Source organism: Cydia pomonella, chromosome 10, assembly GCF_033807575.1.
Source record: "Cydia pomonella isolate Wapato2018A chromosome 10, ilCydPomo1, whole genome shotgun sequence".
NCBI classification, from domain to species: Eukaryota; Metazoa; Arthropoda; class Insecta; order Lepidoptera; family Tortricidae; genus Cydia; species Cydia pomonella.
The window spans coordinates 19,282,201-19,300,651 of record NC_084712.1 but is presented as its reverse complement, the minus strand read 5'-3'; the positions used below and the strand labels follow the sequence as shown (position 1 = coordinate 19,300,651).

Here is an 18,451-nt window from a genome sequence, read left to right as displayed (position 1 = left end):
CCAGTAAAGAGACTGAATATTTATGTTCCTATGAATGGAAAATCGATTCCCCCGATTATTCACCAGTCCACCTCATTACTGTAGGGATTAGCTAAGACACAATTAATTCCCTTTGATCCCATGTTTAATGTGTCTTCAAAAGGATTCGTTTGTAGGCAAGAATAAATTGACTGAGCTGCCATATTCATTTGTGTTATGCATCGAAATATATTTAAGTTAAAAAAACGAAGTATATTTATTGTGATAAAAATATTTTCAAGTGTATTATTAGGGTTTATTAAAAAATAATCCGTTAATATGTTTAATTTCAGGGTTCAGTAGCAAATAGGTAAAAACTGGTGCGAGTCTGTCCGTCTGTCTGTCTGGCTGTCTGCCACATTGCTAAATATTTCGGGAAATACTTACGCTATCAACTTGAAATTTTGAATATTCACAAAGCTAACCCAGATACGTTTAAAGACTAAGACTCCGCGGTTCGTCCGTCTGTCTGTTTGTCCGTCAGTCACCAGGCTGTATCTCATGAACCGTGATAGACAGTTGCCATTTTAACAGATGTACTACTGTTGCCGCTATAAAAACGAATACTAAAAAGTACGGAACCCTCGGTGGGCGAGTACGACTCTTTTTTTTTTTTAATGATATATTTTGGTAAAAACGTCTCCGTTAAAAGAAAGAGTCTTGTAATCCACTACCGATGTAAGTAGATATTATGTTACGGCACAAAATCATTTCTTTAAAAACTTGGAAACCGGCTTACTGACCACCGGCAGAGGATTTGTTAACTGTCATGCCATGTTATTCATATAGACCACGAACCTGGGCTATAACCGCAAAAATCGAAGTTCGTCAATTGCGGGCATTTTTCTCTGTCACTCTAATGACATCTTAGTGAGAGTAAAAGAGAAAGATCCCCGCAATTTGCGAATTTCGGTTTTCGCGGTAGGCCCGATGAATATAACCCGGACTGAGCTGTTCGACCAAAAACGTGTGTTAACAAGAGAAGACAAACTAGAGGCTTTTGTCTCGTTCTAATTAGGGTGACAATAAGTCATATGTAGTAGGTATGTTCCATACACAAAGACATAAAGTTTTTATCTTTCTTACCAAAATATTACATAACAATTTATAACCTATAAAGTATTTAAAAATTTAAATAGTATCGTAAAAAATAATAAAGCTGGTAATTTTTTTGCGCAAAGTTACTGTAAGTAACAAATTATTTTATTTAGCTGTGTTGTAACTATACAATGATGCCAAAACAAACTTTATTACTGAAGCTAGAAGATTGATATTTGGATGAACGCTTCTACTCGACTTAGTTTAAGTACCTACTTGAACAATACTTTGTATTTTATAGACGATCATAAACTCACACCTTTTGACTCGACGTTACTTCAAAGGAGCCTAGCCTAGTAATAATACCCTTAAAAATTTACGAGATTACATTTTAAAGACCTTTCGAAAAATATTCTGTAATAATACCCTTAAAGACATACAATTTTACACTTGTCATGGATAAAACAAAGAGTAGGTATTTGACGCAAGCATTCTTCAGAGCAAACATGATTGCGCGCAGGTTCAGCCGATGTACAGCCCAAGTAAAGATAACCTTATTTAAAGCGTACTGTACATCGCTGTACACATGTAGCCTATGGACAAGGTACACCCAGCGATCGCTAAATGCTCTGCGGGTCCAATACAACGATGCCTTTAGGGTGCTGTTGCGGCTGTCGCGATACTGTAGCGCGTCCGGGATGTTTGCGGATGCGAGTGTGGACGGTTTCCACGCCACGCTCCGCAAGCGTTGCGCCGCGATGCTTAGCAGGGTGCGTGACAGCCGCCACAGCCTCCTGGCCACAGTGGCAAATAGATGGGACAGTGGCCTTTTGAGGCACTGGTCCTCCCTGCATGTCAGTTTTAATAGGAAATTTAATTTAATGTAATGTTAGTTATTATTTGTTAATATTTAATTTTTATTTTTATTTATTTAAGTCTAATAGTATTTAATTTATAAATTATGGATTGTCAACTGTCTGAAATAAATGAATTTTTTTTATTTTTATTTTTATTTTCATTTTTATTTTTTTTTATTTTTTTTATTTATTCTAATTATAGGGTGACCATGAAAATCGTAAATAAATTAGATAAAAAACTTTTTTAAACAGTATAAAATAAATTAACGTCAATCTCACTAATACGAGTACGAAACAATTGCTTATACTCGTAACTTACTGATTGCGCAGGCTTGATTCTGCTCAGGTCTCCTGAATACCCCGTTTCATTTACCATGCCGGGATTCCACTTGAAACTTTTTGCTGCCGTATTCTTGGGCCATAACTAACTATTTTGGCTCAGTGATCCAAAAATAATCTTGGCCTCCGAAACGAGAGCGTGCCACCTGTCCTGCAAGCCTGCAAGCAAGGTGCTGATTGTCCTGATCCTGTGCAACTTCCTGCCAGTTACTGGCGCGAAGCTGAAGAAGATCCGCCACCACTTTGTCTTACCAGCTCTCTATCACGCTTCCATATTAGTGCGACAGTGACAGTTGCGTTTCGTTCGCTACGGAGCGTTAAAGATTGGCACGTTGGGTACGCGGGCAAGGCCGATCCACCGGACGGTACCTGTGACCGGACGGCTACCAGTCACGGACGGACGGACAGGTATCATGCGATATTTTTGGGCCATTCTGCAGTTAATCGAAAAGTAAAAACACCAACATATTGTATTTATATGTTTAATTACGTATTCCATTTATGTGTTACGGTTAATTAAACGAAAACAACAATTTTGTGTAACTGTACAGTTTAGTTGAAAGATCTCGTGCATAGAATTGACTTAACATTAAGGAAAACACAGCCATTAGATTAATGTCTAGTTACTTATATATATTATAGTAAAATTAATGAACGCTCAGAGAAACTACAAAACTGGACACGCTTTCAATCAAATATTTTCACCACAGCAGCTCATAAAGGCTATATATCTTTATTCTTCAAAAGCTGATGAGAAAATTGCAATTTAGCCACTCCTGTGGGCAAAGTAAGTTTATGAAAATATTTAGTTTTTAACTCATAGTTGGAGAGCCCAAGAGGGGATTGTTGTAGTTACTCGAGCGCGTCAGATAAAGATACGAGTGATATCTTGCTACCCCGTGAAGTCTACCTTAACCACTTTTAGCCGTCATGTTGAGCCGTTGGTTGATGGAGGGTTCAATACATCGTTAAGCAGATTGTTGATTTGGTCATGTTAATCCAAATGAATGCTATAAGTAATTGTGCTATTACTAAATCTCACAATTATTTGTAGGCATTTCCTTAATCTGACGGTTACAATGTGGAAATCGGGCGTCGAACTTGTGATTGTCAGATAAAGGAAATGCATTTGAGAGGATTTTGGTAGTTACTCGAGCGCGTCAGATGAAAATATGAGTGGTATCTTGCTACCCCGTGAAGTCTACCGGAATTACTTTTAGCCGTCTATGTTGAGCCGTTGGTTGGTGGGGTGTTGGTGGGGGATTCAAACATTTTTGCTAGCATTTTACAGTTAATATTTTCCTTGCGTTGGTGTGGTAAAGTGTGTTTCACGGTAAAAATGTTTGTTTAGCCCTCGTGCCTTGAAACTCTCGCAACACTCAAGATTCCACATTTGTGAACTTACGCCTGCTTGGGTATAAATATTATCACGAGGCGTTAAACAACAACTTTGCCTCCTTGTTGAACAAACAGCTATTAAAAAGTTATAATACTTCTATACACACCTTGGGTATGGTTTAAACGTGCTTTAAGTATACCTACATTTTAAGTTTTTCATAGAATTTTATAATTTACAATGTACAAAAAATATTTTCCTATTTGATAAGCTGTTTATAAACGGCATTTATGATCTGTAGGTACTTTTTGTTTTATGCATTCTGAGAGTAGGTACAATATTTTTCTATGGACATTTTTCAATATAGAACAAAAAATATATCGAACATAGACCGATAAAATGATGCATCTAAACTTATGTCTAATATCACCAGACACAATTAATTCTGTCCTCATAAGCTCATAAACCTTGATATGAGAGTGAGAACCACAATGGCTACTACCGCGTTTGCGTGCACGTAGAAATCTACACCTGCAACAAAGGGGTGGATTATTCATTTTGTTTTTTTTTTTTTTTTTATATTATAGGACATCATTACACAAATTGACTAAGTCCCACAGTAAGTTCAATAAGGCTTGTGTTGAGGGTACTTAGACAACGATATATATAATATATAATTAAATCACTGAAAACAATACATAACAGTTTATGTGCTGTATGTATAATTAAAACTCGCGTTCAGCTCGTTTCATAAACCCTCACTCGTATTTTAAATTACCAACAAACTGAATTTAAATTAGTAACATAGGCAAATAATAATTATAGCCTGTACCTTAAAACTAGCCAAGTAAAATCCTGAACTTTAATTACATTCCAAGTGTACTAGAACTTGGCACCCATGTAGATCTTATTTCTTTGGCCGGAGAAGTCAACAACGATGCATATTCTTAATAATGAACTTGGCTCTCATTTCTCATTTATGTTTTTGTTGGGATGTGTATTAACATCATTGGTTTAAGTAAGTCATTTATTTATTGTAACTTATGTAGATACATAAAATATTCAATAAAAAGAATGTAGGGGTGACCTAAAAGCACTGTCGGGCTAGCCAAGTGACCATTGTTTAAAGAAAATGTCAAATGAAACATGTCGAGGGAAAGTGAATAGTTTTTATAGGTACTTTAAGGCGAATGTTTTAAAATATTTTCTGAAATCTAAAATTAATAATTATTTAGTTAGCATGCTTTTACTTAAATGAAAATGATTTAGTGCCTTAATTATTCTCTAAGCGCACAAAGTTCTACAAACCTAAATAAATATTAATTTCGTATTCCCAAGTTGAGAGTTACAAATAAAGGTCGCTGCGCTGACAGCGGCCAGCCTGTTATGAGTCATATAGTTGGACACCATATTTACAAATAAACTATGTTATTTAAACTTGCTAACATCAGCTCATTTTATATTAAAGCTTTGATAACTGATTTATTTATTCGCAAAATAAATACTTGAGTAAGCGTTTGTTTTATGCTATAAACAACGCATGCGTCAACGGAATGTAGGAAAAATGACAATGCGCTTACGGGTCTCTAGTTTCCCATAAAGTTTTAAGTCATAATGTATTGTTTGTCCGCATTTTCGTTAGTCATAATTTGGTTTATCTCAGAAACGCGTAACGTTACCTATCTATAGGATAACCTTACGAAGATCCTAAAAAGTTAACTGTTTCAGAATTATGACTAATTATAATCTGACTATCATTACATTATGACTTTCAGTAATTTTTTAATCAATCAATTCAATTCTTTATTTCATTAACAATACAGTATTGTGTTTGAATATTTTTACATGCTAACTTATTAATTAGGTAGTCATACAGTACAGTACAATATATTAGGAACATACACAAAAATAAAAAAAAAAACAATACAAACATCACTAAAATGTCAAAAGGCTAGATTATAATTTTATAATTCAGGATCAGGATATTCAAAAATATATATAAATTAGGAAAACAAATCATGGCATGTAGGATGTCAGTTACCTACAATCCAAAAATAATCGCAAAATAAATAGATACTAATATTATTATTATTATAAATTTATGAACTATGTCCTTGAAATATTTCATTAATACTATAAAAACAGCCTTCTAACAGCTTTTCTTATATTATGTCAAACAAAGGAATCCGTGCGCTTATCGCTTTACGTTTACCGCGTAAAACAATGCAAGCTAATTCAATTAATTGATGTAAAACGTGTGTGCGGCAAACGCGTCGCATTTAATCGCGCGCTTTAAACTGTATCCAGCGCGCCAAAGCTACCAATTTTATTGGTACTTTAGATGTAGGTATTTTATTTACTTTTGAATTAAATTTAATCGTTGGCTTATTTTAAAATAAATATTATTGGACTGTTATTTCCAATACGCCTACTCAGAATTTTATTTGTAATTACTGGAATGTAGTATTTTTCAAGCTTTTACGAAGTTTGTAATTTGTTGTGTTGGTCGTTTAGATTTGTGTGTTTATTTTACTATGTATTACTTAAATAATGTTTGTGAACTTGTTCGAGTTTATTTCTAATTTGCATTGCAAATATTATGTTTTATTGTATCTTAACTTGTCTTATGTACAATAAAGTGTTTACATACATACACATGCATAGTACCAACTTAGTATTGTAGGTTAGGGATTGGGAGCACTGTTTGACACGCAATATTTACTTCATACCCACCTCTGTTAGAAACATATTTATCATAAAGCTGTGTCCTAGTGTTGACGGTGACAGTAGCGGCGGCGTCACGTAGCACAGGTGGATCGACCTGCACAGATGACATATAGGTTATATACTTACGGCCCGATTCGAACAATGTACTATCACTATCAAAAGTAATGTTTTCGGTTGAAGAAATGTCACATTTGACAGATCGGTATCGTATCAGTTTAAAAATCTTTGTGTGCCTTACATGTGCATCAACAGCTTGAGGGAGACTAGTGTATTTTGAGCGTCGGCGTCTAGTTAGCGCAGTTGCGCCAACGTTGCTTCGAGCAGCAGTCAGTTGACTAGATGTCGACGCTCGGGAAATGCTAATATGTGATCTCTCTGAATAGGGAATACAAATTCGGACATGAGACTCACCTTCAGCACGGACTCGCACCGCACGCGCAGCGCGCCGCTGGCGGTGGCGGGCACGCGCATGCGCAGCACGCGCCAAGACGCGCGCAGCCCACCCGCCAGCGGCGCGCTCAGCTCCGTATGCTGCCACGCTTCGGGCTGTAAAGATTTTAGTTCCTAGATTCGAGAGTTGACCCAGAGCACAAACTATTATACATTTTACTTAGTATAGTTAGTCTAATGTGTATATATTAAAATGTAAAACGAGTTTAAATAAAGCTGAAATAAATTGAAATCAAAAATAGAAGAGACTGAAATGGAGGATAAAAATTTGCCTAGGGATGAGGGTAAATACAAAACTACAAAATACAAAAAATGTATCGGGAAGGTAAAATTTATAAATGTCATGTATGGATCAGAGTGTTGGGCCCTAAATGTGATAAATAAACATTACATGTAGCGGAAATGAGAATGTTAAGATGGATGTTTGTGGCGTGATGAGAATGGATAGGATAAGGATTGAGTAAAAATATAAGAGGATGCCTGAACTCTATCAGGGGGGATAAGGCGGTAAGAATAGGTGGAACAGGGGGAAAGTTGCACCCATAGTAGAAAAATTAAGGGTGAATCGCCTAGCGTGGTACGGGCATGTGATGCGAGGGGATAACAATTTAGTGACGAGAAAGGTATTACGAATGAATGTGGAGGGAATTTAAAGAAAAGAAATATTTTGGAAAAGGTGGAAGAACTGTGTGATAGATAATATAAATCGAACAGAAGTGCATGATGAGATGTTGGGTGACAGAAAAGACATGCTGCGTCGACCCCAATTGAATAGATAAGGGCTAGCGAATGATGACCCAGTTCTTCAATACGAAATTTCCGACCCGCTAATCCCCTAACTGATTAATAATTCTAACGAGCGCTTTAAGGGATTCAAACGGAGCCCCTTCTCACTAAAGAGAGTAGCACTTGACCACATTAATTCAACCAGTATTCCAGCTTTAACTTCTCAATATCACAGTACTAAAATAGCTTTGAAGTAAATCGAAAGCGAATTAATATTATTGGACATTCTAATTATTCAGTAGGTATTATACTGTATTCATGTAGGTAATAGTGGTATTTTGACTAAAAGTAAGTATTGGTAAATTGGTCAAGTCAGAAATTTCCTCTCCACTTAATAAAATGACAAACGATCCTAATTAAGTAAATAATAATTAAGTTAGTTTATACGGATAATTTAAAATAAATAAATGACACAAAAATCTACCGATCTCTAAAGAACAAACATAAACAAACTCAGAATCATTGCAGGTTTTAATTAATTATAGGACTTGTAGGTTCCAACTAAGATATTAAATAGGTTGTCAATTTTGAAACTCTAAATATAGTTAATTAAAAGGGTAGTCAGACATGCCCCTAATCGCGTTGACTCCTATTATGTAAAGGCTTGATAGGCCACCAACCTTTTGTATTTCGTCATCGATGTACCAATTAATGTCTGCGGGCGGCAGCGAGTAGTCCGTCGAACAGTTCAGCAGCATCTGCTCCCCCGGCCGCACAAAATGTGGAGCTCCGCTTATAACTGGATCCTTGTCAGGCATAGCTGCGGGCAAAGTATCTCATTTTATTACTAGTGTAATTTCATAAGCTTAATAATGTAAAAACGATATAGATATTTATTTCGTTGAGTCATTATATCACCGTGAACTCACAGTGGGCTTAAGTGCCACAGATGCTACTGGTACTTAAGTCCTTTATACCAATTGTGGACCATTTTGAACATTTTCCAAAAAACTAAACGACGAAAAAGTTCTGCCTAACTACCGAAGCAGCTCACAAAATTCCACAGGAATAGGTTGAGAAATGCGACCTGCAGAGAAGAACATCCAGACGTACGAAAGCATTTTTGTCCAAGCTGAACCGGAGACCTTCGCTAACGCTCGATCAATTATGAGCCCCTATTGTCCGACTGCTGGGAAAAAGCCTCACTACTATCCTTCCACGTACCTATCCCTATCCTCGGAAACCTCCCATCTGTCTTTGTCAAAACCGTCAAGTTCGTCCCGCCATCACCGGCGAGGTCTACTGCGTCACCTTACAATTTGTGGGAGTCAGCGGGTAAAATTAATTGACATACTTAAATCACAAAGTTGTAGTACGTTTATTGCTAAGGGCGAAGACAGACGAGCGTAATTTTGTGAGTTGTGAACTGTGTAATTTCAGCTGCAGAAATTCTATTTATGTGGGCAGATAACTTATTTTGCTTCGCCGTGTGAACCAAGCAGGCGTTCTGTATGAAACCATAACTGAATGCAGCAAAAATTGTGCAACCGAAATCATGCGCCTCGCATCTCAAAAAATACTCTGGTAGGCATGAAGATTGAAGGGAAATAAATAGGTAGCTTTATCTACACACATTATTATCATAAACCCTCTATGTTGCGTTCAAAAACCGCAAATTATGATCTGATGTTTTGTTACAGCAAATATTTTATCTATTGCTATTAGTGCGTAATAATAACGTCAATATCAATTTAATAATAACATTTAAATTTCATGGCTCCCCTACACGATGGCCCAGCGTAGGCCAGTCCAAGGGACGCATTTATGCGTTAGAGGGAGCAAGTGATATTGCTATCTCATTCCACCGCATAGCTGCGTCCTTTAGACTGGCCTACGCTGGGCCATCATGTAGAGGAGCCCTCGAATATAGGTATCTAAAAACAAATAAATTTTGATTAGACCTCATTTCTAGTATCACTCGAGATGACGTTTTATTGATAGTGATCAAATGCCGCAATGGCGGTCGTAATATGAACACAGAGAGAGCTTATTAATATGCGTGTAGATAAAGCAATGTATGTAACTGTATAGGTAATGTCATTCACGAAGACGCGTGCCTTTACTCGTAATCACTAGACTTAAAACAAAACTCAAAACTGTTATTAACTCTTAATGTCATGTTATTAAAGGTTAGATTTGACAAACCTGCGCGTCATCGTGGAAGAGACGAACTATACATAATTATAGGCATTAAAACGCAAACTCGTATTTTAATGCCTTTATATTAAACTACTGTAAAGGAGTTGAGTTTTTAAACTTTGTAAGAGAAATTTCTTTTGAGCACCATCAGGTTCTCGAGACAAAGGATGGAAGCGTAATTAAATCTTTAGGCGGAGAACCACTCGGAGCGACGGCGTCTCGTTACGCCTGAATCAAAGGAATGACAATATGTTGTTAACCAAAGCTCTCGGTGTGCGAGTATTTCGATTTTCTGAGTACACAAATGCGAAAACATTGTGCTTTTTTAATTAATCTGCACATTCTCACATGATGTACAATATGAGGTTAATTAATTAAGGTTAAGTAAGTAAGTAAGTAAATATTCTTTATTGCACCAACAATTATACATTTTACATACATGTAAAACTACAAATGAATTTTAAAGGAAAATAGAACCAGGTAACAACAGGCGGTCTTATCGCTAAAAAGCGATCTCTTCCAGACAACCTTTAGGTAGGTAGCAGGAAATTTCGAACTCATACAAAAGTCAACAGGTAGTGCAAGGAGCTAAATATGGAGACTATTAAATACAAACACACTCCATTACTACTAATATTTCTTCTTCTTACCACCTCTATGCCGACGACCTCCAAATTTACTCTCAATGCGTAATTAACGATCTACCTAAGAGTATCGGCTCCATAAATCGGGACTTGGAACACATTTCCAGTTGGAGCAAACGCTATGGACTGAAAGTTAATCCGTGTAAGTCGCAAGCTATAATTTTAGGCAGCTCTCAACTCATTTCTCGGATTGACTTTCTTAACTTACCTTTCATAGTGTTTGATGGTGTCCCGGTTCCATTATCGAGCCAGGTAAAAAATCTTGGAGTTATATTTGATCGCACACTGTCTTGGGTACCACAGATAAGTGAGATCAGTAGGAAGATGTTTGCTTCTCTGGGGTCACTTCGCAGGCTTCGTAGCTTCTTGCCGCTCGCTACCAGAATTGCGCTTGCTCAATCTCTTCTTCTCCCTATATTGGATTATGCCGATATTTGCTATCTTGATCTTACAGAGGACCAGCTAAATAAACTTGAGCGCCTTCAAAACGTCTGTATAAGATTCATATTTGGATTACGCAAATATGACCACGTCTCTGAATTTCGTACCCAGCTCAAGTGGCTCCCTATTCGTCATCGCCGTAACTCTCATATTCTTGTACTTCTTTATAACATTCTTTTCAACCCCTCCACCCCTCTATATCTTAAAAAGCGTTTCAACTATCTTTCCTCGGTCCGCTGTGCGGAGATGCATCTCCTTGCTCCACCACCTTCATCATCAAAATTTTATAGCAACTCTTTTTCTTTTCGTGCTGTTCGGTTGTGGAATGCTTTGCCATTAGACATTAGACGTGCTAAATCCCTTCCCGTTTTCAAAAATCTTTTGAAGACTCACTACCTTTCGCTGCCTTAACTTGCCTTTATTTATGATTGTATAATATATAATGTATGTATGTATATATGTATTTATTTTATTAGTATGTAGGTATGTATTGTTTGCGTCTTCATTTTGTTGAATTATATGTATATCGGCACTACCCGTTCAATGTTGTAAGTTCATTGTTTCCTGCTACCCAAAGGTTGTCTGGAAGAGATCGCTTCTTAGCGATAAGACCGCCTGTTGTTACCTAACTTTTACGTGTTTTTTCATTTCCTGTCTATTTTTAAATGTATGGTGCACAATAAAGAATATTTACTTACTTACTTACTTACACACATACTACTTATATAAGTATTACAACAATACCTAATATACTAATAAATATATATAGACAATATAATATATATATATATATATTTATACTTACACATATACAATATATAAATGTCAACTTAAGGTAGAGATAGAAAGTATAGTTTCAGCTGATTTTTGAAAATGGGGAGAGATTTAGCTAATCTTAATTCTACTGGCAGAGCATTCCATAACCGAACAGCCCGGAAGGTAAAAGAGCTATTATAAAATTTTGAAGTAGATAAGGGAGGAGCAAGAATATGAGTCTGAGAACATCTGATAGAAGAGAGAGAGGTTAAGGTTGCCATTGAGTCTAATTTTATTATATCGACATAGCTTTTAAATAATAGTCTAACTAAGAGTATGGTACTTTATTTACATTTTACTGTTTTGGAATCAGTAACAATCTCTTAACATACATACATACATACATATAATCACGCCTATTTCCCGAAGGGGTAGGCAGAGACCACGGATTTCCACTTGCTACGATCCTGACATACCTCTTTCGCTTCCTTCACTTTCATGACATTCCTCATACACGCTCGTCGGTTTAGGGTGCTCTTGACCTGGCCTTTCTTCAGGATTTCCCCGATTTGATCAGAGAAAGTCCGCCGAGGTCTACCCCTTCCAGCTCCCTCTTCTACTTCGCCATTATACACTCTCTTTGTTAACAAAAAAAAAAAATCTCTTAACGCTTTCTTTTATGTAACATTTGTTTTTAATCATAAAGATAATTAGGTATCCGGTATCCATTTCTGTACCCCTAGTGTAAATTAATTCGATAGCAAAACGTGACGTACGCGTTTGTGTTAAGTCTCATTTTGTATAGGATTTAGAAACAGCGCGCCAAGCGGGACGTTTTGGAAACTCAAAATAGGGGCTCTGAACCCCTAGTGTAAATTTATTCCATAGCGAAACGTGACGTACACGTTTGCCTCATGTCTCATTTAGTATGGGATTTTGAGTTTCCAAAACGTCCCGCTTGGCGCGCTGTTTCTAAATCCCATACAAAATCAGACGAGATTAACGCAAACGCGTACGTCACGTCACCCTATCGAATAAATAAATAACTAGGCTAGGGGTTCAGAAATGGATACCTAATTATCTTTACGATGGAAAACTAATGTTACATAAAAGCGTTAAGAGATTGTTCTTAGAAGACATAGTGGCAAAGAAAGTAATAATTGTTATTCTGTCTCCGCACGGGGAAAACTCATTGTCACGTTTTTCAGATATTCAATCTACCTCTAATTAATATCCTATTGATGTAAGCAATACAAATATTAAACAAATACACCGTATAGGGCAATCAGGTTTAAATTTTCATCGAAATCGGAATTAATTCTGATTGGTTTGCTCACGCAAAACCTGCCAAAGGCGCTACGTCTAATACACAAAAGGGGCATGGCACACTGCATCCTATCCGCACATTGCGCTGACGTGCGAGCGGGATGCTATAACACGCACATAGCTCTCTCGCTCACTTGCTGTTGCAGTGTGCTTGCTTACCGGATCCAATGTGCCATGCGCTATGGAATTATAGCACTAACGAAGCGATTTAGACTGACTGAAATGTAAATGGACAATATGCAGGAAGAGTAAAGTTGATCACTATAATTATTGTACCTCTGTCAAAATGTACTAGGTAACACGACTTAGGGGAACGCGGATGTACGGACGCCAAGCAAGAAGAATTTCGAACATTCATCCGCCTGTAGCCATAATGGCTCCTCTACACGATGGGCCATCATACTGACCCACTAAGATGGGCCAGCGTGTAGAGGGGGTAGTGGTGTCGGATGGTTTGTGGCGCGGCGGGATGGCGATGGGATAGCCACGGTGTCGGTTTTTCGTCCGCACATCAAAGATAGTGGGCCAGCGATGGTGCGTACGCATCAACACGGGATCCATTCCATAATGCGTGCTTTCAAACATCGCATGGCCATCTCGCTACTCCAGCGCTGGGCCATAGAGGAGCCATAAAGATTGCATGGCCACGTCGCTGTTCCAGCGCTGGGCTATCATGTAGAGGAGACATTATAATGGCATTGAGCGCCACCATTATGGGCGGGACAGCTATATCTATCTATATCGATTTTGCTTCTGTAACAGTATATTCCAAGATTTTTTAAAACAGTATATCACCCATCGTATCTCTAGAATACACATTCTCGTATTTTCTAGTCCATTAACCTAAGATAGGATAATAAAATATTTTTTTTATACCACGACGGTGGCAAACAAGCATACGGCCCGCCTGATGGTAAGCAGTCACCGCAGCCTATGGACGCCTGCAACTCCAGATGTGTTACATGCGCGTTGCCGACCCTTTAAAAACCTGTACACTCCTTTTTTGAAGAACCCCATACTGTAGACCCTCGGGAATTATTAATGTTACGTTACGTTTTGGTATATTCCTGCTTTTGTACTTCCCTTTTGCACAGTTCAATTATCTTTAAGCTTAAGCGTCATTCTAGATCTTTTTGTGCCAATTTATCAAGGAAATTGACAACGACATTTGACATGACATGTAATGCAGTTGCGATCCCAATAATGTACCGCAATACTGCACTCAAAATGAGGATATAAGAAGATAATTCTCACCAACAACGGTCATATGTTTGGTCTGGCGGGCGATCTGGAACATGGGTCCCTCGGTGGAGACCTCGCAGGTGTAGGCCGCGCGCGTGGCCTGCGGCAGCGGCATGACGCGCACCACGCACGACTCCTGCTCGCATGACCCGCCTTGCACCATGATGCCGGTCACGTTGAACAAGCGGATTTGTGTCTGTAAGTTAATAATTATTTAAACCGACAATAACAGATTAATATATGTGTATGTCAACACACGGAGATCGTTCAGATATTCACATTCAGACTGTACTAGAGTTACTCCTGCAGCATTGTAGTACAGCATTGCAGTTGTAGCAAACGTCAAAATATTTGAAAAACTAGGTTTTCGTTTTTTTTTCAGAATTTGCAATAAAATTCATTATTATTAAAAAAACGAGAGCGTGGTGGCCTACAGAGCGCTGGTGGCCTAGCGGTAAGAGCGTGCTACTTGCAATCAGGAGGTCGCGCGTTCATACTCCGGCTGATATTTACCAGTCGCTTTTCGGTGAAGGAAAACATCGTGAGGAAACCTGACTAATCCCAACAAGGCCTAGTTTTACCCTCTGGGTTGGAAGGTCAGATGGCAGTCGCTTTCGTAAAAACTAGTGCCTACACCAAATCTTGCGATTAGTTGTCAAAGCGGACCCCAGGCTCCCATGAGCTTTGGCAATACGCCGGGACAACGCTGAGAAGAAGAAGTTGGAAAGAATGCCGTTATTTCGTTAGGATCGCAAAGCTCGGATCAAGTTCGAATTAGGGCGTCCGCTAGTTGGCGCAGTTGCACGTAGCGCGGGTGAAAAAGAGTGTGAGCAACGCTAACTGGCGCGGACGCTAAGGTAGAATAGAAACCTACAATGGCACCCGAGTGTGTGCGCCCGCTGCGTGCACCCGCGCAACCCAGCGGGCGCCCTTTTACCCTGATTGGTGAAACAAAAGAAAAACCAAGCATAAATAATAACAATTATTACTTCAGAATTCTTAGAGACAAAAGCGGCCAAGTGCGAGTCGGACTCGCCCATGAAGGGTTCCGTACCATTTATGACGTATTAAAAAAAAACTACTTACTAGATCTCGTTCAAACCAATTTTCGGTGGAAGTTTGCATGACAATGTATATCATATATTTTTTTTTAATTTTTCATTCTGTTATTTTAGAAGTTACGGGGGAAAAATTATATTAGAAACCTCAATATCATTTTTAAAGACCTACCCCACACGTATGGGTTTGATGAAAAAAGATTTTTTGAGTTTCAGTTCTAAGTATGGGGAACCCCCAAAATTTATTGTTTTTTTTTTCTATTTTTGTGTAAACATCCTAATGCGGTTCATAGAATACATCTACTTACCAAGTTTGAACAGTATAGCTCTTATAGTTTCGGAAAAAAGTGGCGGTGACATAATCGGACAGACAGACGGACATGACGAATCTATAAGGGTTCCGTTTTTTGCCATTTGGCTACGGAACCCTAAAAAGCTCCATTTTCTGTAGGCAGGTACTAGATAGTCTTAAAATGTGGGTAGGTACTTAGGTAGGTACTTTGTTTGGGTAAATTGAGTGAAGCTGAAGAAGTTAATTTATGGACGTTGTCGACAGGTGTTGAATTATTAATGAGGGTGGTCTACTTGAGGAAAGATAATTAATTGCAAATTGATATTTATAATAGACCCAATTTAAAATTACGGTTTTGCACGTGTATTAGATTAGATAAGTATTTGGGCTACATTTAATTTTGAATGTATCTTTTTTGTCTAAGTTTAAAAAAAATAATAAATCATCGTCAATTAGAATATTTGTGATTTCTTAGTAGGTATAAACCTAACTATATTTATTTCAATGTCAAACAACGCAAGGAATATGGTTTTATATATCTCTAAACTTTTATCAGTATATAGGATATTTATTTAGTCACCTGCAATAATTTACGGGGTGAATATATAGGTAATACCGAGCAACATTTACTTTGGAACCAAAGCCGAAAGGACTGTTTCATACTAACGAAAAATGGACTGTTTCATACATTTTGGCTATCTGATCTGGACATTTTCTATGGGAGAATCAATTTTTTTTTCGATTTCGGGGTTGGTCATATAGTAAAAGTTGTTCAGTATGACCTAAGTATACATCCAGTATCATGTATGAAAGGGCTGTGGGGCTTCGTGACGTCCATAGCTTACAAAGCCACTACTAATAATTAATGTTGCCACATATTTAAGTATAATGGAAACTAGAGAGAATGAATAGAGGTTACCTAAACTATACGAGTATCTACCTTTTGCGAGGGGTTGTATCGGAAGATCTCGTGCAGGTCGCGGTACCACTTGACGGAGTGCAGTTTCTGGTCGTCCATGCGGAAGTGGCAGCTGAGCTCGGCCGCGCGCCGCGGGTCCGCGTGCAGCGGCACCTTCAGCTGCGTTATCTCGTGACCCGATGTCAGGACTGGCAACAAGAAAAAAAAAATACTCTTCCTGCACAAATTTGCACAATGGACGAGGGCTAGCCGCATACGACCTAAATTGACATGGCATGACACAGTCAATTGACCAAAGCTAATTGGCATTTGACATACAATACATCAGTGCCAGCGAGATTAACTTCGATTGAGTTTACGCAGTCATTAGCGTAAACATTAAGTGTCAACTCATAGTAACCGTACTAATGGCACTATAGTCGTTTATCTACAAACGCCAATCGAAAAGTACAGATGTAGTGAATTATCCTTTACGATCGTATTTTCCTGCACCAAATACGAACGCTTACGGGAAAATACGATTGGATAAGATTATTCAATAGGTACATCTGTAAAATGTAGGTATCAGGATGATAACAGAAAGTCACGTGATCATTTCTAAGAAACTTAAACTGTCACACAAACAGTTGTCACTTGTCCCGGCCTCCTAGTCTACCCTCTAGTAGTAGTAGTAGTGGGTCTAGTTTACCCTCTGGGTTGGAAGGTCAGATGGCAGTTTTTGTCGTTAAAAACTTAGTGCCTACGCTAAATCTTAGGATTAGTTGTCAAGCGGACCCCAGGCTCCCTTGAGCCGTAGCAAAATGCCGGGACAACGCGAGGAAGAAGAAGACTTGTCCCGGCTTCATGACCATTAGAATTTTTCTTTTTTTTTGATATTTTGTCTCGAGAGGTTTTTGTGACGTTTGTTTGGTCTTGATTAAATTGTTTACGCCAAATAAGTTGACAAAATACAATAAAGTAGTTAAACTTTCAGACGTGGGCCGTAATCATGTTTAAATAGTTTATATTCAAGTCTTACTCCAAAGTTCTTAGAAACTCTTAAGTATTCACGCAACTTGTCAAAGGTACTCTTGCAAGTTTTAACACGTGTACATTCTAAAAACCCTGCTCTCGTCTGTGTACGAAGTTTAAATTTAAAGCGTGACAAGATTATATTTAACATAGGTTTAAGATTGCGTTCCGAGCATATGCCGTCAAAAAAGTCTGCTTACTTGTTGAAAAAAGAACCATCCCCAAATTGCAGTTTGCGGTTCCATAAAAGATGTGCAACATATTTTGACGGAATGTGCACAGAATGAAAGCGATAGATAAGCGTTACTAACTACCCTCAAGGCAAATAGATTAGATATAGGTGTTTTTCAGAGCATCTTAGCTGTATCGACATCAGATGAGGCTAAAAAGATATTTTAATATGTTGAGAACTTTTTTAAGCGGTACACGAATATGCCATAACTAGACATGTAAGAATACTAGAGAATAAGGTACGATGGGGCTGACATAATCATGTAACTGATTGAAGTCCCTAAATAAAATAAAATAAAAGATTCTATTTGGTCATTGATTTACAGGCGTTCAACGCATTCGAAAAACCATCTTCTTCTTTTAAAATATGACCTCCATCAAATCTATCGTAACTTTTAAGAGCCCTTAATCCTTGGAGCGTTCTCCGATTTCACGAAATAACGCTCGATAGATGGCGTTGGCGCTCGGTACGCGAGCGCCGGCAACGCGACGCGCGTTTCAATGCAGACTAGAATAATCTTGATAGTTTTCAATATAATTTCAAGCAACATTAATTTTAGTGTCATATGATATCATATGGGCACTCTTTATTTTATTGTATATGCTTAGTAGGTTTTTTTTTATGTACACTACTACTAAGTGTACAGACTACAGAGTGTACTATAACCCTTGCTCTTTATTCTGTCTCTTTCACACCAATGGAAAACGAAGAAGTTACTAAATGACTGCAGGTATAAATAAAGTATATTAGTGCGATAGAGAGACAGATAGTGTTTCGTTGTCGTATCGTAAACGATTGGCATGTTGGCCACACACTTGCTTAGTGCCTAGCCAAAATACC

The 18,451-nt window shown here is 38.0% G+C and overlaps 1 protein-coding gene across 1 annotated transcript in view; it reads right to left on the bottom strand.

The window, feature by feature from the left end:
* Positions 1 to 2,718: 2,718 nt before the first annotated feature.
* The window catches only part of LOC133522375 (uncharacterized), a 35,437-nt gene continuing 19,704 nt past the window's right edge, over positions 2,719 to 18,451 (bottom strand). The window contains exons 2-7 of the mRNA XM_061857696.1: positions 16,390 to 16,556; positions 14,112 to 14,295; positions 8,172 to 8,311; positions 6,727 to 6,861; positions 6,322 to 6,409; positions 2,719 to 4,119 (exon numbers count right to left, since the gene is read on the bottom strand). Coding sequence (XP_061713680.1) covers positions 4,040 to 4,119; positions 6,322 to 6,409; positions 6,727 to 6,861; positions 8,172 to 8,311; positions 14,112 to 14,295; positions 16,390 to 16,556 — 794 coding nt within the window. The 3' untranslated portion in view covers positions 2,719 to 4,039. The remainder of the gene's footprint in view (positions 4,120 to 6,321; positions 6,410 to 6,726; positions 6,862 to 8,171; positions 8,312 to 14,111; positions 14,296 to 16,389; positions 16,557 to 18,451) is intronic.